The 25,058-nt window shown below is 39.4% G+C and overlaps 4 protein-coding genes across 6 annotated transcripts; 1 reads left to right on the top strand and 3 right to left on the bottom strand.

Annotated features, from left to right (window-relative positions):
- Positions 1-1,873: 1,873 nt before the first annotated feature.
- On the top strand, positions 1,874-4,728 carry LOC135617071 (multicopper oxidase LPR1 homolog 4-like). Of its 3 annotated transcripts, none has more exons than XM_065116977.1 (4): positions 1,874-1,970; positions 2,161-2,406; positions 2,905-4,371; positions 4,482-4,728. In XM_065116977.1, the coding sequence occupies exons 2-4, from the start codon at positions 2,176-2,178 to the stop codon at positions 4,533-4,535; spliced, it is 1,752 nt and encodes a 583-aa protein (XP_064973049.1). In that variant the 5' UTR covers positions 1,874-1,970; positions 2,161-2,175; the 3' UTR covers positions 4,536-4,728. The 3 variants fall into 3 exon arrangements, with proteins under 3 accessions (XP_064973049.1, XP_064973050.1, XP_064973048.1); XM_065116978.1 differs by having other exon boundaries at positions 1,916-1,970; positions 2,175-2,406; XM_065116976.1 differs by lacking the exon at positions 1,874-1,970 and having other exon boundaries at positions 2,041-2,406.
- Positions 4,729-5,939: 1,211 nt separating this feature from the next.
- On the bottom strand, positions 5,940-7,731 carry LOC135617073 (heavy metal-associated isoprenylated plant protein 37-like). Its single transcript, XM_065116979.1, has 3 exons — positions 7,541-7,731; positions 7,351-7,426; positions 5,940-7,040 (listed from the first exon to the last, which is right to left on the bottom strand). Exons 1-3 carry the CDS (start codon positions 7,574-7,576, stop codon positions 6,100-6,102), a joined length of 1,053 nt encoding a protein of 350 aa, XP_064973051.1. The 5' UTR covers positions 7,577-7,731; the 3' UTR covers positions 5,940-6,099.
- Positions 7,732-8,225: 494 nt separating this feature from the next.
- On the bottom strand, positions 8,226-12,018 carry LOC135617074 (E3 ubiquitin-protein ligase SINA-like 10). The gene is made up of 2 exons (XM_065116980.1): positions 11,569-12,018; positions 8,226-9,083 (listed from the first exon to the last, which is right to left on the bottom strand). Exons 1-2 carry the CDS (start codon positions 11,914-11,916, stop codon positions 8,463-8,465), a joined length of 969 nt encoding a protein of 322 aa, XP_064973052.1. The 5' UTR covers positions 11,917-12,018; the 3' UTR covers positions 8,226-8,462.
- An 8,051-nt stretch (positions 12,019-20,069) lies between these two features.
- On the bottom strand, positions 20,070-23,927 carry LOC103991455 (alpha-1,3-arabinosyltransferase XAT2-like). The gene is made up of 7 exons (XM_009410929.3): positions 23,714-23,927; positions 23,559-23,633; positions 21,921-22,001; positions 21,770-21,835; positions 21,628-21,690; positions 21,474-21,539; positions 20,070-21,406 (listed from the first exon to the last, which is right to left on the bottom strand). Exons 1-7 carry the CDS (start codon positions 23,844-23,846, stop codon positions 20,226-20,228), a joined length of 1,665 nt encoding a protein of 554 aa, XP_009409204.2. The 5' UTR covers positions 23,847-23,927; the 3' UTR covers positions 20,070-20,225.
- Positions 23,928-25,058: the final 1,131 nt, after the last annotated feature.

A 25,058-nucleotide genomic window follows, 5' to 3' on the forward strand; every position in this document is an offset into this window, starting at 1 on the left:
CTCTACGTTGTTGCCCTTTTCTGTCTTCAAAACACAGCCACCTTCGCCTCAAAATGCAGCCACCAACCCCCCTTATATTGATCTAGGATTAAGTCAAAAGGGTGTGGGTTGTGGACTAATAAAACCCACCATGGGTTGAACCTACTTTTGGCTGTCAGCCCAATAACATGCTCATGTTAGTAATCCGAAAAAGATGAATGTAATCATCAATGATAAAAAAGTAACATCTTAATTATTCTAAAAATGAGTTTTTATATAGAATATCGAAGGAACTACATATGAAATATTTTTTCACATACGGAGATAACATATGATTGTCTATCTTGGATCGATATCTATACAAGCAGATCGATGAAGATCAACTTTTATAATTTTCTTCCAAGATATTATATAAACGATACGTATCAAATGATGATTGATCGATAATATCAATCCAAGTTGGCACGTAACATCCGAATATATAATATCAGCTTATGCTATTAAAGAATAGTTTCCACCCACTCTGCAGAAGTTTTCTTCCATGGCGGCGATAGCTGCACGCCATAGCTTCTGTTAATGAAACAGGTAGAGAAGATCGTACAAGGAAGACTCTTTCCATCTACCAACCCATTTGTCCATGACCTGAACAGTCTTTTGTTAGTCTCCAACAGTTTAATAGGCAGGATAGATAATCTAACTCACTGCACTGTCATTGGCTCGTCTTTGTTGTGTAGTTCAAACATGAAAGGTGGTATGGTACTGATACATCGGCCAAAGGATCGAAGAGAGCTCCACTTGCTAAGAACTATTTGAGTGGTTGAGGATTCCTTGCAACCAAATTCGTTGAATCACCTATTCGGTACGAAGCCAATCGATGGAAAGTCCACTGAAAGAAATGGGATTCTTCAACATCCTAATAAACAAGTACCACTTCCAGGGATGAACATGGAGCTCCTACGGGAGAAGCAGCACACGAAAGGAAGTAAATAACATCTTCAATACATAGTTTCTTGAAACCAAGTGTGGGCTGTGATTTCGATTTGAAGATGGAGAGTAAGCTTTTAGATCTCTACGATCTCAAAGATGATCAAATGTCACATTGCTCAGCTCTGTTGATAATGAAGGTGGGATATAATTCCATGCCATGCAGCTTACCTTAGGTCAGCTTCTTTCTTGCGATGAGCTGAGCCTAATTGACTACTAACAGGAGACGCCTGATCGAGTCTCCTTGTCGGGAAAGTTCCCTAGTGGACTGTGTCACCGTCGAATTCCGATCATACTAACACAGTAGAATTAGTAATATCATGCCAAAACACATGCACTCGACATCATTGATTCCGAGACAAGAAGGGATGTTGAAAGTTATTTCCTCAGATCACTTCTTAGTGGATATCGTTAATTCAACTTTATTGTAGTTTTGACTCAACAACGTCAGAAAAGTCTCCGATGAACTACCATTACTACTTTCCTCATCACCTATCCAATTATTTGATGAGAGACTCTTCATTGCTATGTTCATCATGCATCAGACCTTTGACCTTCCATTAGCTGTCTTTGGCTTGTCTGTTTCCTTTAGCCAATTAATGCATGTCCCTTGGGTTCCTTCTTCAATCACGTAAGAACATGGGATTGGCCAACTCGTCTTCTGGTCATGCACGGTTGGTGTGGTGCAACCCAACAACTCAAACCCTAGCTGTATGCTCAAGTGGGTTACTGTATACTTCGCACAGTGGAATTATCTTATTTTGAGGAGCTCATTGTTGACATTTGAGATAGAGATTGGAATAATAACACAAGCAAAGAAATGAGAACTCTCGTTTTTCCATCCACCATAGACTTTTGCGACTCTTTTTGTATGATTGTAGAATACGAGAGCCATCTTTTAGTACAAGTCATTACGTAGGGGAGGTTGTTCTTTTGCTCTCCTTATAAAAAGGGTGTTGATCGAGGACTTGTGATAGACACACGCCCAGCTTCATCTTTGCTTCAAGGTGGATTACCTCCTCTCTCTCTCTCTCTCTCTCTCTCTCTCTCGCTTACGTTCAGCTTGGAGATCCTCGTATCTATTGACTTCAGTGCCTCATTTCTTCTTAGCATTAGGGTTTACGCAGAAGATATGTCATCTTTAGGTTTCTGGATATATAGATGCTGACTATGGCATGGCATCCGCTTCCGTGCCAGCTTACTCATTGCAGTATGAGAATCAAACTTCGCATGGTTCCTCTTCTTCTTCTCCAACTGGTGGCTCTCGCCGCCGCTCAAGCCCCGCCGTCCCCCGTGACGGAACAAATCCTTCAGAAGGTGGCCGGCTCGTTGCAGATGTACGTCGACCCCCTGCCGCAGATGCCAAAGATCGTCGGCTACAGCACGCAACGCGGTGGCGCGGCCTCTGTTTCCCTCACGATAGGGATGCACCAAAAGACATGGGTATGCATGCTTCTCTCGCTCATTCCTAAAGCTTTATCGTAGTCTATTATTTATTATTACTATGCAGCTCAAAGAACTTTGGACGATTCTTTGAGGAAAATTCTTTCTTTTAATCTGTATAAATAAGAGAGGGAATATGTTAATATATTGAAGTATTTTTATTTTTTCAATAAAACTTCTTTAATAACTATTCTTATCTTATATTATTTTCATCTTAGTCTATTATTTATTATTACTCTGCAGCTTAAAGAACTTTCCATTATCTCACCACAGGGAAAAGAAATTTGTCCTGTCGTTCCAACTGTTCAACTATTAGTCATTTTCGAGATTATTTTCTTTCGATTCTATATTTGATTTTCTAATGATAGTTTATTCTTCAACTAAAATTCTTATCCGAGAGATGATATCGAATCGATGAGAACCTTATAATGAATATTTAAGATATAAAAATATATTTATATTATTTTATATACTAAATATATCGAGCAACCGATGCAGAAATTTCACCGTGACCTGCCTCCGACACCAGTATTTGTCTACGGCACCAGCGCCGCCGCTGCCACCTTCCCGGGGCCAACCATCATTGCCCGCCATGGCGTTCCACTCTCCGTCACCTGGGAAAACAACCTGCCGGACCGCCACATCCTTCCCTTCGACCTCACCGTCCCGACGGCAAACCCCGCGTCTGGCGGTGTACCCACCGTCGTCCACCTCCACGGCAGCGTCCACCCACCGCAGTCAGACGGCAGCGCCCTCGCGTGGTTCACCGCCGGCTTCCGTGAGGTCGGCCCAAAGTGGACCCAAGCCACCTACAGCTACCCCAACGTCCAGCCACCTGGCAACCTGTGGTACCACGACCACGCCCTCGGCCTCACCCGCGCCAACCTCCTCGCCGGCCTCCTCGGTGCTTACGTCATCGAGAAGCCATCCGTTGATGACCCCCTCCAGCTGCCGTGCGGTGAACAGTACGACCTCCACCTCATCATCGCCGATCGGAGCTTCAACGTGGACGGCTCCCTCTTCATGAACTCCACCGGCAACAACCCCTCCGTCCACCCACAGTGGCAGCCGGAGTACTTCGGCCAGGCCATCACCGTCAACGGCAAGGCCTGGCCCTACCTCAACGTCAAGCGCCGCAAGTACCGCTTCCGCATCCTCAACTCCAGCAACGCCCGCTACTTCCGCCTGGCTCTGTCCAACAACCTTCCATTCGACGTCATCGGCTCCGACTCGTCGTACCTCTCGTCGCCTGTGAAGACTCCGACCATTATTTTAGCACCGGCAGAGATCGCCGACGTGGTGATCGACTTCTCGCAATCGACCACCACCTCCGCGGAGCTGATCAACGACGCTCCGTTTCCGTACCCGACCGGCACAGTGCCGGGCCCGCTAGACGGCAAGGTGATGAAATTCATCATGCTTCCATGCAATCCGTCTGACCCGCCCGACAACTCGACGGTGCCGCCAAAGTGCGTGCCGTACGCAGGGTCGACGGCGACCGGCGACGTGACGCAGACAAGGTACATCACCATGTACGAGTACCAGAGCCATGCGGGGACACCGACGCACCTGTACATCAACGGCCTGAGGTTCGAGGACCCGGCGACAGAGACGCCCAAGTCCGGCACGACGGAGCTGTGGCACGTGATCAACCTGACCAACGACAACCATCCGCTGCACATCCACCTGGGGATGTTCCAGGCGATCAAAGTGCAGGAGCTGGTGGACCAGGCGACGTTCAAGAGCTGCATGACGATGCAGAACGACGCGGTCAAGTGCAACGTGACGGCACACGCCGTGGGGAACGTACTGCCCACAGCGGACTACGAGAAGACGTGGAAGAACGTGGTAAAGATCGAGCCGGGACACATGACGACGGTGGTGGTGGCGTTCAAACTTGTGGACACGAATCAGACGTACCCATTCGACGCATCGGCTGAGCCCGGTTACGTCTACCACTGCCATGTGAGCCTCTCTATCTCTCACCTCTGCATGTGTGCTTGCCGCTTGTTCGCGTTCTCCATTGATTTACGACCTTCGAGTCCACATGACACTTTTAATTCTTCTCTTTGCAGATATTGGATCACGAAGATAACGCCATGATTCGTCCATTGAAATTGCTTCCTTAAAAGAGTTTTCCGGAACTAGTATTAAGTCTGCGTGATTTGTGGTTGGGTGCTTCGAGTATTGTAAGCGAATAAGAAGGTCCTGAAGACGCTCGAAAGTTCTAGAAGACAGTATTGTCGTGTACAGCGAAGCTTCTGGAATGATCAAGAGTCTTTTAGATCCGTAATAATCATGTCTTAAATTGATTCTTTTTCCTGTGATTCTTCTTCTCTTTTGTAGCTTTGGTGTGTGTGCCATTCGTTCTTGTCATTACATCTCAGAATGATTCGGCTATCCAATGTGGGCTTGGGAAAGCACCTCGAGTTAAAATTATCAGAACTTATTGGGCCTACGATGTGATAATCCAAATCTAAATCGACTTCTAAAGTAAGAATGCCAGAGTCCAAACCGCTGCTTTTGAGCTGCAGCACTACAATGATTGCTAATAAAACTGGATAAAGGTAAGATTAGATGAAAGATGGAATCAAGAGTATCATGTCAGAGACTTTAGCTCCATGTGGGTGTCTGCTGCTTTCGCTCACGGAAACCAAAGACGAAGCTTCCTACGAAACGGTGAGCCCCTGACACTCCTCATCTCTATCTAATATCTATCTATTTATTAGTACCACGCTGTAGCATCACTACTTTCTTTTTTAAGTACGAGCCCAATCTGGAATCATTTGCGACATCATGTCACAGATCATCGTTAGATTTTAATATATATTTTAGTGACATATTTCAATTAATCTCATATCTTAAATTAAAATTGAAATGTACTGTTATCAATTTCAATTTAAACATCTTATCAATAGCTTATGTCAAATAAAATTAATAGTCCAATTAGCACATACATTTGATATTATAATTGACCTAATATTTAGCTCGGGTCGTAATATTTGACTTAATATTTAGGTAAACAATAATTAGACATGATGAGAGGACTTAATTAAAAACAATTATATGAAGATGAAGTAAGATGATTTATCACGAGTTATCATCAAATTAAGTCTCTCACATGTAGAATGGAACAAAAAAATTATAACAATTTAATTAATCTTACATCCAAAATTGATAAAAATAAGATTGATTTATAAAATTTTAATGAATATATTATTATTAATTTTAATGAATAATTTATGCTACGATAGGAAGACAACATATCGAAGAATTTTCTATCTTTTAATCTTGGAATAAGAGTTCTTCCAATCTCTTAATCTTGGAATAAGAGTTCTTCCGATTGGAAGAAGTTGCATTTCACAGCCTATCCGATCGGTAACTGCGCATCCCATTTTTACCGGTTGTCGATATATGTATCAATGCCCACATCACATGGGATGTTTCCTATAGTGAAGCATCCATTAAATGCCTCTTATTCATTTGTTGGCAATGTCTCATCGATGAGGAGCCCACGCGCACAGACACCGATAGCAGCGTAAATGAGACATGGCTTGTGGTAACAAAGACAGTGGAAAGCAGAGTAACGATCTGCAACACAACAAGCTCCAACTCTCGACAACTTACACAGAGAAGTCATAGCAAGAAAAAGAACAGAGGTCTCCTGCTACTACTACTTGACTCAGTGCTTCCTTACATGACAACACAACCTCTGGTGTTGTCATCACTGAAAAGATGAGTTACATACTCGTTGTATGATTGATTGCTCTGGAGATAAGGACTCGGATGGCAATTGTAGTAGGCAGTGTAAGGGGATATCTGAGGGGACCTGAGATGCATCATCTGCGGCTGCATGTATCTGTTGTCATGCACCCTAAAATTGCTCATCATGGGGGACGGATGGGCCTGATATCCCTGCATGTTCACCATCATGGGGGGCTGATGCTGCCCTCCGCCATGTGAGGGGAGGCCTGCGTAGCCATGGAAGACATTTCCTTGGAAGCCTCCTCCATTGCTGTTTCCACCGAGCCCACCCAGGCCGAGACCTGTCATGCCATTGATGTCTGTCACCCTTCTTCCTTCCCCTTTACTCGGATCGGTGTTGATCGTCTTTTGGTGGGCTGCCACATTTACACCCTTTTTCGCTGATCCATTTGGGTGCTTCATGTGGCTCTGGTTAGGATTTGCCCCATCCTTCTTTCCACCCGTGAAGCCGGTTGCGTTGCCATTGGTATTCTTCTTTGCACCAGCTGCTGCATTGTTTGCCTGCATCAGAAGATTAAACTGCTTGAGCTTATCGAACAGTCGCACCTCATCGTCAACGTCCTCGTCGTCCTCGCCATCATCATCGTCATCCTCATCAGAGCTGAGGGGAGAAAGCTTTTTGGGCTGGTGTTTGGGGGCTTTGAGGTCCTGCTTGCCCTTGTCTTTCTTGTTCTTGTTTCCGTCCTTCACCGGTGGAGCAACTTGCTTCTGTTGGCCATGGTTGTTCTTCTGGTCGCCGCTGGCTTTCCCAGACCAGAGCTCTGCATGCTTCCCTGATCTTGTCAGCTTCCTTATTAGAGTTTCAGAGTCCACATTCCCTTGGACTGTGACCTTCTGGTTCTCCACGTCTACGTTTACTGAGAAGACTCCTGTGTAAGATTCAAAAGTAGAATCATGTGATGAGAGCCATCGATTTTATAGTCAAGAGTTACATCTGCTGCCGTAAGATCTCTCCATTTTGGGGTTTACATGGTGCCGAAAGGAAAACGACCAGAACTTGGGATTACTTAATTTCTACTAGATGTATGATCTGAAAAAGATAACGCTGATGAAAGGAAAGCAAAAGTGTGTTCCATGGGAAACGACAGAACAAAGTGAATGAAGTAAAGTTCGCAGACACACCAAAACTGCAGCATCACAACGAAGAAGCCCTCAAAAGTTAGATAAACGACAAAGTACCTTCGATCCTATGGAGGAGCTTCTTAACTTTCAGCCTGCAACCATCGCAGTGTATGTTCACCTTCAGGATATGTGTCTGCGAGTATCAAACAAAGAGTTTTCTTCACATAATCCCTTCATGAAAAGTGTAAAGGTGTGTGTGTGTGTGTGTGTGTTAGAGAGAGAGAGAGAGAGAGGAAAGGAAGCAAACCTTGAGCTTGAGAACCTCGAACTCCTCCTTACCCATTCCCTCTGCTGCGCTTGTGAAGATCGAACACAAGGAAAAGCCACACTCCGAGCACTCACTATGATGATCTTAGAAAGAGTTGAATGCTGCTGCAGGTTCACTCCACCACTACACTTGCCACTATATATTTCTGAGGGAAGCCCACATGGGCGTGTTGATATCATTGTCATAGTGGCAGAGATGTGACTTAGCATATCTTTTCATCTACCTCTTTTACTTGTATGAAAAGTTACGTGTAGTCCTCGTGCAAGTGACACTCCCAAGAACGAGCAACCTTGTGGAGAGAGACACACAAAATACCAGTTCTCTTGTATTACGATTGGCGTAGATGCTTCAGTAAAGGAGCAAGGCGACAGTGACTTCACGTGACACAGGTTGCTCCTTCCCATTGCCCGCGCGTTTGCACGACGGTGCACGTTCTCACCAGACCATGACAGCTGAAATGAAAAGGCCTGTAGAAAGTTTGAGAGAAGTCAGCCTTTGCACAGCAGAACATGAGGTGCATCGAATAATAAAAGAACTGCTTGTTATTGTGGCAAGGAAGGGGAATGAATCAACCTTTGTTTCCATTATTACACTTCCTTTATACAGGGATAACAACAACACTCTGTCAAAGACTTGAGTTACAGCGAACATGAGGCACCTCAGCTCAGATAACACAATCACTGCTTGTTATTGTGTGGCAAGGGGAATGAATCAACCTTTGTATACAGACAAGGCTTTGTTTCCATAACACTTCCTTTACACAGAGTTAACAACACTATGTCAAAGACTTAAGTTACAGCTTATACATGATTCATACAACATAAGAGCCCACTTGTAATCAAGCACAAAAGCAAATGTGATTACTTGATAGAAGCTCTCTTGATCTTTCTTATACAAACATTTAGGACGATCTTCCAACGGGGGTATATAAATCGGGGGGAACCAAAAGAAAAACCTTCATAGGGTAAACCGCCTTCCACTCTGTGATTGACGACTTTAACTGCAGGCTGCTCGAGTTGTGCTCGTCTGTAGTAAGCTCATACAAGAACTCGTGCTTGAGAGATCTAGGCCTGAAGCAGGCCATAGAAAGAGCATTACCCACATTTGCAACACTGTTGTTGAGGAGGAGAAATAGATGGCCATCCTTTCCATATAAGGCTCGAAATGGATCCGTCTTGTGGAACTCAACCTTGAAGATCTGGTTATAGCTGAATCTTTCGCAGAAGAAGGTGTGTGTGTTAATAAAGTGAGCAGACAACATTTCTCTGGATCCACAGAAACTGCAAGTTGGAACAGGGCAGGAACATGGAGCATAGATGCATGTTTCTTCATGGGCATCTTTGTCTGCGTAAGACATGGCTTTTCTGCACCCATATTTGGCATACGAGCAGGTGATTTTGATGGACTCTATGACCTTTTCAAGTATAAGACAACGGTTGTAGCCAATGGACTGAGAGCAGAGGTGGCATTTGTTTAAGAGCTTGGAGCAGCAAGAGGAGCAGGCCACATGCCCACTTTGGCACTGGAGAACTAACCGGTCAGCAAAAAATATTTTGTACTCACAATAAAGAGGAAAGTGGAGAAGCACTACGAATTTTCATGTGTCAATAGAAATCTAGTATATCTATGGGATGCAATCAAATATATCAGAAGTGAAAATGGTAATGGTTTGTAGCCATAATACAAAAAGATGCTATAGGTAAGTATTCCAATGGGTTGTCGGAGTAATCAGCATGACTTACAGTTTGAAAATGAATTGGTCGCTCTTGTAGCATTTATCATCAAGCTATAAGCAAACAAAGCTCAAATAATCACTAAGCAAACAATTATATAGCATAGACATCAACATTTAACTGCATCAATGTAAGTTGTTAACTTGTGAAGCCCCTGCAACAAAGTAGTGTTGCAAATTAGTAAAGCTGTCGAGGAGCAACTCGATGTTCAGCTCATTAAAGCTTGCTTGATCTCATTCACTTTTTTTTTTTTCATTTTACTTATCGTTCACTAAAGTTAAGGAGTCAAGGTCAGTCCAAACTTTAAAACTCAGTTTTTAAATGAGTGACATTTGAACAATGATAAAACTTGGCTCGATCAAGCTTATCAATTGAGCTATTAATAAGCTCATAAACAAGCTTATTTATAGACTTCTGAACATAAGCTCATTTACAAGTTCACAAATGGTTGGTATGTCCATAGAGTTGTCATCATATAATTCTGCAAATCATAAATAGGGTTATTAATAAAGTATATAATTAAAAGTATTTATTGGAACATCTTCAACAGAGAAATACTTCAAAATTTCAGTCTACTTCAGATATTTAAATGAAGCTCTTTATAGCATCTTTGATGATTTGGTTGTTCTCACTAATCCCTTTGTCCTCCATATTAATTTCATCAAAACTTACCGCAACAAAAACCAAATTTAGATGACTATTAGCAGTCAACCCACCACCCATTTAAAGACAGATAAATGCATTATATATTGTCATGAGTGCTACCCTTTAAACCACATAACAAAAAAGTGACTGTAGCAAGAGCTCTTTACTTGGGCAATATAAGTGCAGCAGTATTGTTATTGGTCTGACTGCTCCATAACAATTTTCCTCTTTCACCCAATGACATAAGTACAGATGCACAACATTGATCTATACAGCAAAGAATTATCCATCCACCAATCCCAATAATTTAGCTACATGAGTAGGTTTGCTAAGGTCTGACACTATCCCATGCATATGCCTAGAAGATTTGATTGGTGTTCTCAGATTGTCTAAATGAGGGTCTTCTTTCATGTTCTTACAAACATTTCAATGTCCTTTTTGTTGGCAACAGTCACGATAATCAAATTCTCCCCTTTTTTTTACTTTGTCTTTTGACACAATCTTCAAGCCCCTCTAACAAAACTAGTCTCCTAGATGCCTTTTGCATTCGCAATCCATCTAAATTGCTTCCCTATCACTTCGTTCTTAATTTATCCATCAACCCTAACTTTACTAGTCAATTTGGTGGGCTTTTAAAATTACTGACGCTACAAGGCATCATCTTCCAAGATTGTTTAGCCTAACAAAATCAAGGGAACATGAAAGACAGGAGAAGGGTGCTGAAAACAAGAGCACAAAGGGTTGTTGTAAAAAATAACACAAGAAATATATTAATAGAAACACCAGCCATCCAAATGCAAAATTGTTGTCCATTCCAAGCCAACAAGAATAAAAGAGGATCACAAAATGGCATCTAATTCATAATAAGATATATCAAAATTTCTTTCATGGAAAACCAGTTTACCATATTATATATAATCTATTGAATGCACATTAAATAACCAAAATGAATAATAGTCTTGTGAAGAGTTCCCTTGTCAAAGTTGGCTAACTACGAAATCATTGACACTGAAAAGTTGTCCTGATGATACTGCACACCTTCCTGATAATATCTGACCTACAAGTGCTAGATTGACTTCCTGACTAGTATAAGCAATGTGCTCTTGCAAAACTTTCGGTGTTTGCCCAAATGTAAAATCAAAGTTAGATCATAAATACAAAAAAAAGATCTAGTGCACTGTAAACATCAAAATCATAACTATTCATGCACCTTTCTTGCTTGTTGTCCTCATTTTTATTTTTCCTAGTACTCCTCCTCTTAACACATTTTCTCTTAGTCAAACCTACAAAATTACCATTAGGCTTCCTAATTTGCCATATATGATCAAGAGTTAGCTTGAACAATAATTGCATAGTGAACTAGTTTCACATACTCTTGCCTATATGATTTCCTTAATATGCAAATATGGTTGATGTCAGCTGCCAAAGATACACAAAACCCAAATCTCCAAAGTGGAATTACAATTAGGTCAACTAAAGAACAAAATATGTTCAATCACGGAAATTTTCATGTTAATCTCCTTCAAAACATGGAAGCCCCAGTTGCTCTGATGCTAAGTATCCAGCATCTGGTAAATAGAAACCCGATCACTTTGTTGCAAATAGGCAAGAGTTGGATCGTAATCTAACCTGAAAAATTGGCGGCCGCAGGGGCTCATAGCAGATGGAACAATCAAGAATGTCGGGATCCATCCGAACGCAGACGTTGCCATCTCCAGAAGGTTGCCCTCTTTCTTCCCCTATCACTCCTTCATCCCCACCTTTTTCTTCTTCTTCCTCCTCCTCCTCCTCCTCCTCCTCCTCTTCAACGCACATATCCTCTTCCTCATCTCGATCTCGTACCGCTTCGCCTTCATCTCGCCTCTTCTTATCCTTCGTCGTGCTTGCGCTACCACAGACCTTTTCTCCACTGCCTCCTCCTCTGATCCTCTTCTTTCCGACGGGATTCCCCTCCTCCTCCAACGAGAATCTCACCATGATCTCTTTCTCGATCGATTCCTCGTTCCTCCTTTCACAACTCTCTCTCTTCCCCTGTTGCCCGAATTGAGCTTCCCAATCTTTTAAGCTGTTTGGGTATTCGTTCGCAGTGTCTTTAAAATGTCATTTTAATCATCAATATCTCCTAAAATAGCAACCGGACAAAAAAATTAATATTTAAATACATATGGTAAAGCCTACGAATATATGGAGATTCGGGATTTTTTATCATTCAATTTAATGAATAGCTCACTGGAATCTCTTTTTACTATTGACAATATTTTACTATTTAGACCCTATAACTTTTATTATTTATAATTTTATTAAAAATTAATAAAATAATATTTTATTATTAATATTTTTAAATTTTAATTTTTTTTCTCACATGTCCTATGATTGTCGCTACACACACTACCATTGTTAATTTCCCAGAAATTCATATTATTAATATTATTGATTATCGCCCATTGTTCATACTCATTATCGATACAAATTTAGTTAGAATTATTTATATTAATGCTATTGTATTATTCGTCTACAAAGGATCGATCTAATTGTAACATCGCTTAAATATTGAACAACTTATAAAAGAGTAAATTAATTAGTTCCAAAAACTAAGTGATATATAAGTTCCATTAGAAAGAGGACAACTTTATAAATAATTTAGTAAACACTTTACAGAAAAATAAGAGAGAAAAAATAAGAACTTTAGAAGGTAAGCAAACAATCGTAAATTTATAAATGAATATTCATCAAGTGTCGAAGCATTAGCAAGTATTCGTAGACTTTACATGTGAACTTATGAATCCGATCAATGCCCAACACAACCTCAAACTCATATCGAACCTTATGCCACCCGAGTAGTTTTAGGGTGCTAAGATGGTTGTTATTTTGCACTACATCGTAGCTTACAAAAAAATAAGTCATGACATACAAAAACTAAGTTATTCTAGGATAGTTTTACCCATTTTGATGAGTAATTTCTTTGTAGCCCTATAAATTATTTCTACTTATAGTTTTCAAACAAAAACACACAAAAATAATACAAAACACTCCGTTAAAACATATGTACAAACAAACAAAATTCATTGACGAAGGTGTTGTGGGTGCATGACGATTGTCTTTGATATTCTCTCTATTTAAACTATCGATACCCTCATCGACACTTGCTCGTAAGCCTTGATGGCTATTTTATATTGTAGGGCATCTTCATGCTCCCAATTGGTTCTATTTGGGGAAGCTTTTGTCACTTCACTAAGTGCTCGATTTGCTATACTCTGTTGGGTAGTTTCGTCTTATAATTCATTAAAATGACTTTTAACTCGCTTTCGAGACCCTAGTGAGGGTAGTCAAAGTGGAACATTTCAGAAAGTATCTTGTTGATATAACTAATAAGCTTTCAAGTTACTCGCATGTAAGACATTGTGAATATTGAGACACACTGACAATTATAACTTATAGGAGATATTGTCTACCCTACTAATAATTAAGAAGGGTCATTCATACTTACGTACTAGTCTCTTGTGCACTTTATGCTTAAAGAATTACAATGATGCTGATTGAAGCTTCACCAACATCAAGCTATCAACTTTGAACTCCTGTAAATATCTTCTTAAATTTAGCAACTTCTTCATTTTTTCGGTCATCTTCTCCAAGTATGCTCAAGTAATATCTATATTTCAGTGTCATTTCTTTACAAAGTGATACACTGATGACTATTTTTAGTATAACCAATCGCCAAGGTATAAAGAGTTAATGGTTGCTATCTAATAAATAATCTCGAAGGGACTCTTATTGAATGTAGAGATTTGCTACAAGTTATAAGAGAATTGAGCTATGTTCAACAACTTTACCCAATATCATTAGTTGGAACTCACATAGTACGAAAGATATTACTCAATGAGTAAATTTAATTTTTTTAATTTGGCCATTTGTTTAGAGGTGGAGACTTGTGCCAAAGTATAACTTAGATCCCAATAATTTGAATAGCTTGATCTAGAATCGTCCTAAGAAACGTGCATCATGACCGCTAATGATATTGTGTGAAACTCCATAATATCTTATCATATTTTTCACTATCAACTTGGCCATCTCATTCATTAAGCAATATAGGGGTGTAACAAAGAATGTTGTATACTTTGAAAACCAATCAACTACCACGAGTATCAATCTAAGTTCCCCCACTATTGACAAGCTTGATATGAAGTCCAAGGAAATACTCTCCCATAACCATTTTGATATGGGCAATGACTCTAAAGTTTCCGTTAGCTTCCATTATTCTATTTTATTTTATTAAAAAATAGGACACATCCGATCCTCCATGTTGTTGGAAAATCTAGGGGACGACATCACATGCGCAATGGAAGAACATAAAAATAAAATCCCCAATTTACCAAAGATGTGTTTGTTGTCATGCGATGATTGATGCACAAAAATCACAAAACTTAAAACTGTGTATAGGATAGATTGTGTTACCTAGGGAGATCGTATATCCCTAAATCCTTATAGATCTATAGGAGAAGGTGAAGGAGGTCAAGCGTTTTCCTCTCTAGCGGTGATCCACATAGCAGGGCTATGACAATGCTCCTCAAAACTCCAGGCCTACTCTGAGGAGGAGAATAAGAGAAGGCAACCAAAAAGGCTCTAGCTTATATACCATTAGTTCCCTCATATTTTAAAGATTCCCTATCAACTTAACCATAATGCATCCAACCTTATTGGATCTTCATCCAACTACCCAAGTTTCTTAGATCAATAAATCTCTATCCAATAATCTCTCATTGGCTCTTATTGAATCTCATCCATAGGATCCAATAATTTAGAGACTTATTAGATATCTAATAAGATAGGGGCTTGTTCATATTTATCTGACCATCTCCAAAGCTACTCCTTCATTAGTAACTTTATAAGTAAAGCACATGCTTCGAGTATATAGATTTAAAGTGTCGATAATAGTTGACAAAGCTAAGAAAGGATCTCAGTTTTAGTATTTCTTTAGTGTTCATGACTCTACCATGGCTTATACCTTCAATTTGTTCAGCCAAATAGATCCTCCACCAACTTAGTGACATAATAATAAAATCTTCGGCTGAGCAAAGAAACAATTCTCTCTTTTCATGATTAAAGTATTCTTCTTAAAAATCTTAAAAATTGTTCGAGGGTGTTTTGACATACTTCTCAAACATTTAGTTGTAGACAAATATATCGTTCCAAGTAAATGATCACAAATTTATCCAGATACTCCTTAAATAGTTGATTCATGAGAGTATATAATGTGATAGAAGCATTGGTTAAGCCGAAAGGCATCACTATGTACTCGAATACTCTATATATTGTCACACAAGTAGTCTTCATTTTATCATCTTTAACTATACACAGTTGCCAATACCTCGATTTGAGTTTAGAAAAATATTTTTTCTTTCTTAATTAGTTAATAAAATCCATAATGAGGGGAATAATCTACTTGTTCTTCACTACTACCTTATTTAAGGCCCACTAGTTGATGCATAATCAGAGGTTCTCATTTTATTTCTTTTATAAGAGAATTAGATATCTAAATAGTACTTTAGAATTACGGTTGAGACTATCGTTTAGCAATTCATCTAGTTCCTTTTTGAGCTCTATCAACTCTAGAGGGGCTATGTGGTATGGTGGCCTCGCTCGAAGATTCACTCCCAGCTCTAGCTTGATGAGATGATCCGTGCATTTGGGTTGCAGTAGAGTTTTCGACAATCAAGTGGTATAACATCTATGAATTCTTTCACAATGTTCGTTATCACAATGAATTTAATAATTGGGCTCAATATCGAGTGGTTCTAGCTTTATTATAATCACAAAAGTTAATTCATCTTTTCACACTCCTTCTTCAATTGTAAAGTCAATATTTATTGTCAGTCCTTGGTTCTTTCTTAAGAAATTGGAACCACGCAAGGGTTGTCGCCTCTCACTTGGCATAGAAAGTTTAAGAACATTGACACCATCTTTATCGTGTGTGTGAACTTTATTTTGAGGATCACTTGGAAGTCATATAGTGACACCACCATCGTATTGTGCTTCCACTCAACGTCTCAAATTTGATAGGAACCCATTTGATAACTTGGAGATCTACTTTGCCTCTGAGTTCGTAGCCTTCATTTGACTTAAGCTCTTCTCCAGGTTTCTCACAAGTCACCTTGCTTGTCGATCGGTAATAAAATTATAGGTAGCACTAATGTCCACCATCACACAAGTTGTTTAGCCATTTAGCTTGATATTCATGTATATCAACTTGTTACTCCCTACTTTATATTATTTCATCTTCATGGTCTCCCTTACTTACCTCGCAATATGTTCAATAAATGCATTACTCAAATATGAGATCTTTACAATTCCTCATTGTCGTTGCTAGATTTTGAATTACTCAAACTAAGGGAAACAACATTCCTCTTGTCTAATACGAAGGGATGAATTGATGCTATCAATACATTTAGTGCTAGCTTTTATGGGCACTCTCTCATCGTGTGATCCTCCACACAAGAAGCATCCTTTAAGTTTTGGGGCTTTATTTTTTAAACTCGACTATTTGTGAGAACTCAATTTTTTTTACTCGATTACAAACTCCCCTTAGGAACACTTAGATAAATAATTTTCCGAAGAATGCTTTTTTTTCCCTAAGTCCTCTAAGGAAATAAAGTTGGAAATAAAGTTGGGAAGCCTATCTGTAGCTAAGATTGCCTTGACTAAACCAATGGCATTCCTTCGATGTAGTTCTTATTGTGCCCATGGTTTCAGGTCATCGAGGAAGCTAAACAAATTATTTTTCTCAAACATGTCTTATATGTCCAGTATTAATGTCAAAAATGTATCAAATGAAGGTACTTTAGCAGAATTATCCTACCTTCTTTCTTGCTATGTGCTTAATGTTCTTGGATAGAAACTAAGTTCTTAACTCCCGCTTTAAGTCTTCTTATTTGTCTACTCAATACTAATCTTGTTAGATCTCTTCCCAATATGTTTGCCACGAATGTTTTGCATCTTCATTCAGATATATGGTTATCAAAACTTTGATTTCGTCAGAATTAAACCTTATAGCTCTAAAATATTGTTCTGTATCAAATAGAAAATTATCGAGCTCTTTCGTATTCTTATCATCCCTATACCAATATGACTCAAGTGCCCTCAAGTTTTGTGATGAAACAATGTAGGTGTTATTCCCTCCCACATTAAAAGCCATTATGAACAATGTAATTATGGATGTAAGTTATGTCGTGACTTCATGTGGGTGTTGCACGAAGTCTTTGGTGTCTTCCGTCAATCGATCGACTCAGAACTTGACCTTATCGATCCAAGATTTCGCTTCTTGTTATAAGTTCTATATCTCAAGAAGTTTTCTTCCTCTAAACTCATTTTGAGAATATTAAGGTAGATTTTCGTAATTATAAATATCTCCTTATGGCTTCTTTTTCCGATTGACATTCTTGATTATGCTTCCTTTACTTGCATAGAATAACCAACTTCTCACTCGTTATTTTTTATACTATGCTCCTCTTGAGCAGTTCTAATGGCTTGAGAGCAAGTTTGCTCTTGTAACTCACTTATTGGCTTCAGGTAATGGTTTGCTTGCCCTATCTTACTCGATTTGTCATGATGCTTCACCATAGCGAGATTACAAACTTTTGTTATTTGCATAAATTTCTTTCCTCCTTTCATACCAAAATATCATGAACTTAATTGAAATTACCTAAGTCATGAGATATCATTATGTTATATGTCTATAGATAGTTAGCTTAGTTTCAACCTTGCTCAAGTCCCGAAGAACTTATAAAATTAAAATTTGACTAGTTTTAAAAATGAGCGATGAACATTTTAGTAACTTTATAAGCAATTCAATAAACATTTAGATATTCAAGGGAGAAAATAGAGAAAGAAAATAAAGATTTTAGAATACAAACAAATAGTTGCAAGTTCTATAAACGATAGCTCAACGAATGTCGGGGGCATTGGCAAGTCCCTATAAGCTTTATGGAAACTTATGATTTCAAATCAACACCTAATACTATCCTAAACCACCATCTAGCCTTGTGACACTTTGGTGGTTCTAGGGTGTTGAGATGGCTAACATTTCGCATCGCATCGTAACTTATAGAAAATATATCGTGACACGTGAAAAATAAGTCATTATGAGATAGTTTTGTCCATTGTAATGAGTGATCACTCTATAGCTTTAGAACCTATTTCTACTTATAGTTTTCAAGTAAAAATAGACAAAAATAAGATAGAATACATTGTCAAATATATGTAAGCAAATAAAAGCGATGAATGGTTCGTTCATGATTATATTGCAAGTATATGACAATCGTCTATGATAGATCATCGCCCTTTAGCTTGTTCTCTCTACCATTGATTGTCGCCTCTTAAGTCATGCTCTGACTTAGCTCACTAGCCCCTCAAAAGAGGAGGAGGAAGAATAATAAGAAAAGGGGGGCGGGAATGATGATGAAGAAGAGAAAAAGGAAGAGAAGGAAGAAGAACAAGGGGAGAGGATGAAGAGAACAAGAGGGGAGGAGGATGAAGAACAAGAGAGGGAGAATAAGAAGAAGAGGAGAAGGAGGAAGAAGAGGATGATAGAGGATATTTATTTAATTTATAAAAGGATAATTTTAAAATATTAAAATTTTTAAAATGGGGTTATAAATTATGATCTTCTAAAATTTTATTAATAGTATATAATATCATAGCATATCATGAATCTAAAACTTATATTTATGTACTTTATTTTTAATATTTAATTAAAAATATTTAAGGTAAATTTTAAATAAAAACTTCTAATTTTGATAAATTTGCATCCTCATTTTAAAAAAATTCCAATTGAGCGCCCATTTATCCTAAAAGATGATTTTGATCCATGCCTTTGCTCCATTAGTCATTACCTTTGCCCTTCGCCATCGCCCCTAATCACCTCTGCCTTTGCCATTGGTTATGTCCGCCTCGACCTTTGGTCGTGTCCACCTCTACCTTACTACTCCTATGTCTCGTCAGCCATCACCTTTGCCCCACACATGATGGAGACAATATGGGAGGAGGTGTAGCCTTGCCCGTAATCCCTTCGTCAAGTTGACGATGAAAACAACGGGAATAATGAGGTAGGGATGACGAGTGATGGGAGTTAGAGCAATGGGGGTAATGGGGTGGAAGTATAGATGGCCAATAATAGAGACGATCGATGAAGCAAATACAAAGGATAAAATCATCTTTTAGAAAATAAGATATACTCTGTATAATTTTTTCAAAACTAAAGATACTCAAATATTTATATAATATTTATTAACTTGTCGATGTAAGAAAGTAAATACTTATTTGGTTCACGAATCAAATAAAAATCAATTGGTGTGAGAGAAAAAATGTTAAGACTTATAAATAAATTGGGTCATGTATAAGTTTTTAGAATTATTGACGACTTTATCAAAACCTTACATCATTTCATTAATTTTTATCTATATTTTTTTTAACTTAATTAATCATGATAAAATTATAGATAATACATTATTAAATTATTTAAATATATTTATGTAATACTTACTTAATTATTAATATTGATATAAGCAAGCGAACCCAACCTTATATAAAAATATTTTGTTATACATTAATAAAATATAAGTAGATACATCATAAATCCAACTCAATTGCACAAAATAATTGATTCGACCAATCAATTATTTTGATTCATAAAAAAATAACCAGTTAAATCCAATTCATTATAATTTCTTTTTATCACTTTCCAAACCAAATCGGTCAGTCCTTTATTTTTTTCCGAATCAAAAAAGCCTAATCTTATTAGATTGTGCGTCAATCCAGTATATATAATCCAACTCCTATTCTTACCAACGTGAGCTATTCTCTTATGCAATCCATTTTTGTTTTTCTTAGCGTTTAGAAAATAGTTATTCAAGCAATTTAGTTTCCACCCATCGTTCAATCTGATGATTTCTTCTATTTCTTTCTTCTCGATCTCTCAAGCAAGTTTCATCTCGGATTTGCGTCTAAGAATGGTAAGCGCTGATGTTGCTAGCATTTCGACCACAGGGAGAAATCTACTGTTCAAAGTTGACAGTACATCAAACACATTTTGCATAAGTGTTCTTCTTATAAGTGTTTCTCATGGATGGACTGTAAAATAAAAAGAAAAAAATATCAGTCTCTTATACTTCCCATTAATGGGTTTGTTCGTTCTAATCGACTACATTCTTCGAGTGGAGCCAAGAAATCAATCAATACGAGAAATATAGGAGAAAGACGAAGTATAGGCAGCATCCTCAAGCAATCTCTCACTCTTAATATTTGACGTGAGAGTGAAGAACTTCCGATAGCACACTCCTAAACCTACGCACATCGATCTTTACCTTCTGCTGGTTCAAAAATATATCCCAGAAAGGATAGAACCCTTGTTTGTTCAGAATGGAGAGAGGGTCTCTGAAAACTGCATGATCTCTTGGGTACTGTTCGATCAGGGAGCTCTCCTCGTCTGCGATCACGTAGTCCACATACCTTATTCCCATGTCTGGGGCTGGATCAGCGAAGATGTACCTGCATCCCACCTTCAAATTACAGCAAGGAACTATTTGGATCAGTGTGGCGTTAGTGGGAAGGAAGACCATGTTGGTGAGCCCGGCGCCATGAACCCCTATCAGCACATCCACGGAGTTCACGGTCTGTGCAAAGCTGGAAAGGTTCTTCGCGTCCTCGGGCCCAGCTGTGATCAACTCGAAGCCAAGTCCTTCCACCATTCCTATCACTTCCCTTTCGTTGACGAAAGACCGTGACCCTTTCCGGAGAATAAGCAGTAACCTCGGTTTGATCCTCGCTTGCCGGTCGATTCCCGTGCTGTATCTTCTCTCCAGTGAGAAACACGTCCTCAGGAATTCTCTGAAGTCGTTCATGGAGATCCGGTTTGGAGACCTGGAGGCATCGATGCCCAGCTCCTTGTGGCTCATCAGACCCACTTGCGCATGGGGAAAGCAATGCACTCGATCGTCTGTGTCCATGTCGATGGCTGGGTAATGCGACAGGCGATTCAAGATCGGCTGATACTTGTCGAAGAACTGGTTGTTGAGGTCGGTGACGACGAACTGGACCTCGCCATCGAATCGCCGGACGGTCATGAAGAGGGGAACGATCACGTCGGTGAAGTCGTGGAAGTAGTTGCCGACGAATCCTCCGGTGGAGAAGAATACGGCAGGGACGCTGTGGTTTACCGTGCAGAGAGGGGATTGCTGGGGATCAGCTGCTGTCGTCACGGTGAGCTCCTTGATAAACTCCATCGTTGATTCCCACTTCCTCGTGTATGGTTTGATCTTCCATGTCGTGTTCTCCGTTGGACTTCGATCGGTCGGTGGCGAAGCTAACATGATGGTGGATGACCTGCCAAGAACTCTGATATCACCATCCATCCAACACGTATCGGATCGGTCACTCGTGAAGTCACACACCACTCTGCTTGCGTCGATCGGACTATCTGCGTTGGAGTATTATACAGAACGATGATCGATGATATGCAGGTAAAACATTATAGATTCAAGTACCTGTATTTGGCACGTTTTCATGTTGCTTTCCTTCGTACTGAAGTTGCAGTACCACAGTTCGATCGCCTGCAAAGAACAACTTGGCAAGCTTATTCTTTACCCCTGTAGATCTTTGAGGAATCAGCAAATTATGTACCGAGAAGTTTGCACCGACCTGTTGCTGATTCATTCTGTTGTTCCATCCGTGAAGAATGCAAAATTGCTACCGCATCTGCAGCTGATGCACCATAAACAGAGTTAGCTGACATGACAAGCGATGCATGGCTTATTGAGTGCCATAAATCTTCCCTTATTACCTGCATTTGAGTCACTTCCTTCTTGTTTTCCCTTCAACGGCTGTGGGAGTACAACTGTTTGTTTACCTGCAATCCAACACCAGGTTCTACTGAGCAGGAGCTTTACCTCGTGGTGGAGAGATGGTGATACATAGCAAGACACCAAGCTCACCTGATTCAAGCAACTCATCTTCGATGGACACATCGCTTACTTCAGCTTCCTCGAATGAAAAAGGTCGAGTTGCTGTTCCAACTGTTTCAGGTGCATCATGACAGAGTAAGAATACATTCATGGAATTCAATGGTCGTGCAAAGAAGCTGCTAAAACTTGTAATCTTTTCTTCAAATCTGATTTGGAATCGATTGATTGTCTTTTAATGCTATTGCTATCGTCCTCTCTTGGAACAGTACATGTAATATTTGTTTTCTGCAATGCAAAATTGTTACGGAAATTACGAAGGAATCCATGATTAAGAAGACTTGTCACTCCATCTCTGCCTCGCCAAATAAGAAACCCAAATTATTCCTGTTCTGATTGCAGCTAAAGATCCAATTTGATCCAAGTTGGAGCCTGAAAACAAGCTGTTTGTGCCTTTGATTAATCCCTTTTTTGGGCATCAATACTTCGAAGTTTTGCGAGAAATACAATTCAAGAGTTCTAATCGCTCGCATTGGCCTCTTCTCGGAAGGGACTTAATCTGCATCAGTGAAAGGATAGCATGGAGTGTAATCTAACAACTGTGGTAGGCCTTGCTACAAAATAGATTAACTTGGTGGAACAACTAGAATTGGACATCTCGTTCTTCTTGAATGACTGAATCATCGCCAAAAGAACATGCACAAGACAGCAGGTTATTTGGCATATATCCTTAGAGACATAGCAAAGCAAAAGCCCTGTTCTAAAATCTCTAAAGCTAGCTGGACAGTGTGAGATTTCATTTCTTTTGCCTTGCCTCTTCTCAAAGGAAAACCAAAGTTGCATCAATTTCTTGACTCCTTCACGAAAGAGGCCCCTTTTCTGTGCGTATATGATACATGTCAACAAGTAATGTTTCTCGAGCAGAGGAAGCCATCCTTGGCATTTTTTGATTGGCATTCCCTCCTTGGATCTCTGTTTAATCGTCTAAAAGTTTCATTTGGAGTTTTCCCTTCTAATCCTTTGCTTAAGACAAGAACTACATCTCTGGAGGCTGTTCTTACATAGAGAGAGGGAGAGATAGGACCATAGGAATCTCTACCAAACTTGTAGAGACCAATAATGAGCTGTTCTGTTCTCTTTTTTTATCTTTTGCCTTTTGTTTTTGGTGGCATCTCTGATCCAAATGGCAAATGGACCTGCATGTCAACCATGCAGCAAATGACTTGCCACCAACATGCAATAGCGACAACTTAACCATCATACTCAAAACACAGCAACTACGGACTCGCTTAGCATTAAGATCATAACAATGTTTGCTCTGTTCTATACGTGGAATGATTCGTGGAGCATCTCAGAACCATGAACCACGAGCAACATGCTTGTAGGAGCTATTTCCCTTTCGTTGAGATGTTGATTGATGAAATACACAAGGGAAGCTTAGCATCTCAACTCTCTCTCTCTCTCTCTCTCTCTCTCTCAAAGAAAGAAGGCATTTTCATCTTTTTGTAGTTGTTGTGAAGCCAGAATGGTACAGATTCTCTAGTTGTTTTCTTTCTTTCTTTCAAGATGGTGTGTTTCAAAAGCATAGTTGGGTTTCTGCTTGGCTACTGGTTAACAATAATGGATGATTCAAATCTCACGGAGATGATGAAGAAAACAGTAATGTCTAACCTTGTCGTTCTGCGTTGGATTCCTCCACAGCTTCAGGGAAAGACACATTGGTTTCGATGAACAGTCGTAAACTTACTGCAAATAAAAAGATTTGCCATGTCTTCGATGAAGCATCAATCCAATTTCGAGAAGAAACATTAGACGATGGGACTTACATGTGCTGACGCTGTTGGAAGTGGATCTGATGAGGCATACAAGGACCACGGTCATGAGAAGGCATCCGCAGAGGGCAGCGCAGCTGAGCCTCCTCGGTTTGACATGGCCGGAGCTATCGGTGCTGGACTTCATGCCTACTTCTTACTCCAAACTCTCTCTCTCTCTCTCTCTCTCTCTCTCTCTCTCTCTCTCTCTCTGCTTTATATAGAAAACCTCTCCCTATAAATTGATATATACTTCGCGTGTCATTACATCTAATGGCTTTAGCCATTGTCACAATGAATTAATCTGTGTCTAAAAATAGAGAATTGAAGCCGACGGTGGTGCGACTGAATCAACTATTGGAGAAAAAGAAAGGCTACCAGATGATGACTGATGAGAACGAAAACAAAATTAGAGAGGAATACCCCAATGAGTACAATGTCACATACAGAGATGTTTACTGCCTACCTATTGCTTAAAGAACTCAGCGTGTGCGGCCAAAGAAGATGGCATCATCTACGTGGGGAGATATGAATCCCATAAAATAGAGTGCATCTGCAACTTAATTTTTGATTGTTATGGAGTCCATCAAAGATGTCCAAAACTAGCATTGCTGTAGAACCTTAAAAGAAGAATTGAAGCTCATGTTGGTAACAAAGCTCAGGAGCTCGTAAATTAGAAGACTCAAATTTCTAATAATGTCCAATAATAAGAAATTCTAATATCATTTTTCTTACAATAAGATCTATGTCGGGTGACAAGAACCCTTCGGCTCCTAAATCAAAAGACTCGGTTTGATTTTGACTAATGGATGCACTTCATTGCATTTTGTCTTGTTGTACCAACTTTGCAGACACATTTCAAAATTGGGTGGGAGGATTCTTATGGTATCAATGTGTCGGTCATAAGATTCTCTGATTACAAGCTATAAGCGAGTTGTTTGTGTTTCGTGATTATTTTCTTTAGTAGATCACAACAATTGCATGATGAATCAAAAGCATTATAGTAAATGTCATCGATAAATAATTAAGTAATGGCCTATCAGTTTATTAAATCTTATAATTTAAGTTATACGAGTGATTTTGTGGGGTTTGAATGTTGGCATGATGATTATTCTTGTCCTCTCTCCAAACGTCATGGCTATGGAGCTATTTGTTCTTTTTAGTTCATTTGTATTTTTTATCTTTAATCTCGTCAGTGAGAGTAGTGGTAATTGAGAATAAGAAGTATTAGTTTTCATCGTTATAATTACGGAACAAAATCAAGTGATGTCATACTAAGAGTTATCTCATTCCAAACTCTCCTTTTAATGCATTGATCTCTTTACTCGTTTGATTTTGAAACACTTTATTCATTAATCAT

This window comes from Musa acuminata, chromosome BXJ2-7 (assembly GCF_036884655.1).
Source record: "Musa acuminata AAA Group cultivar baxijiao chromosome BXJ2-7, Cavendish_Baxijiao_AAA, whole genome shotgun sequence".
Classification (NCBI taxonomy): domain Eukaryota; kingdom Viridiplantae; phylum Streptophyta; class Magnoliopsida; order Zingiberales; family Musaceae; genus Musa; species Musa acuminata.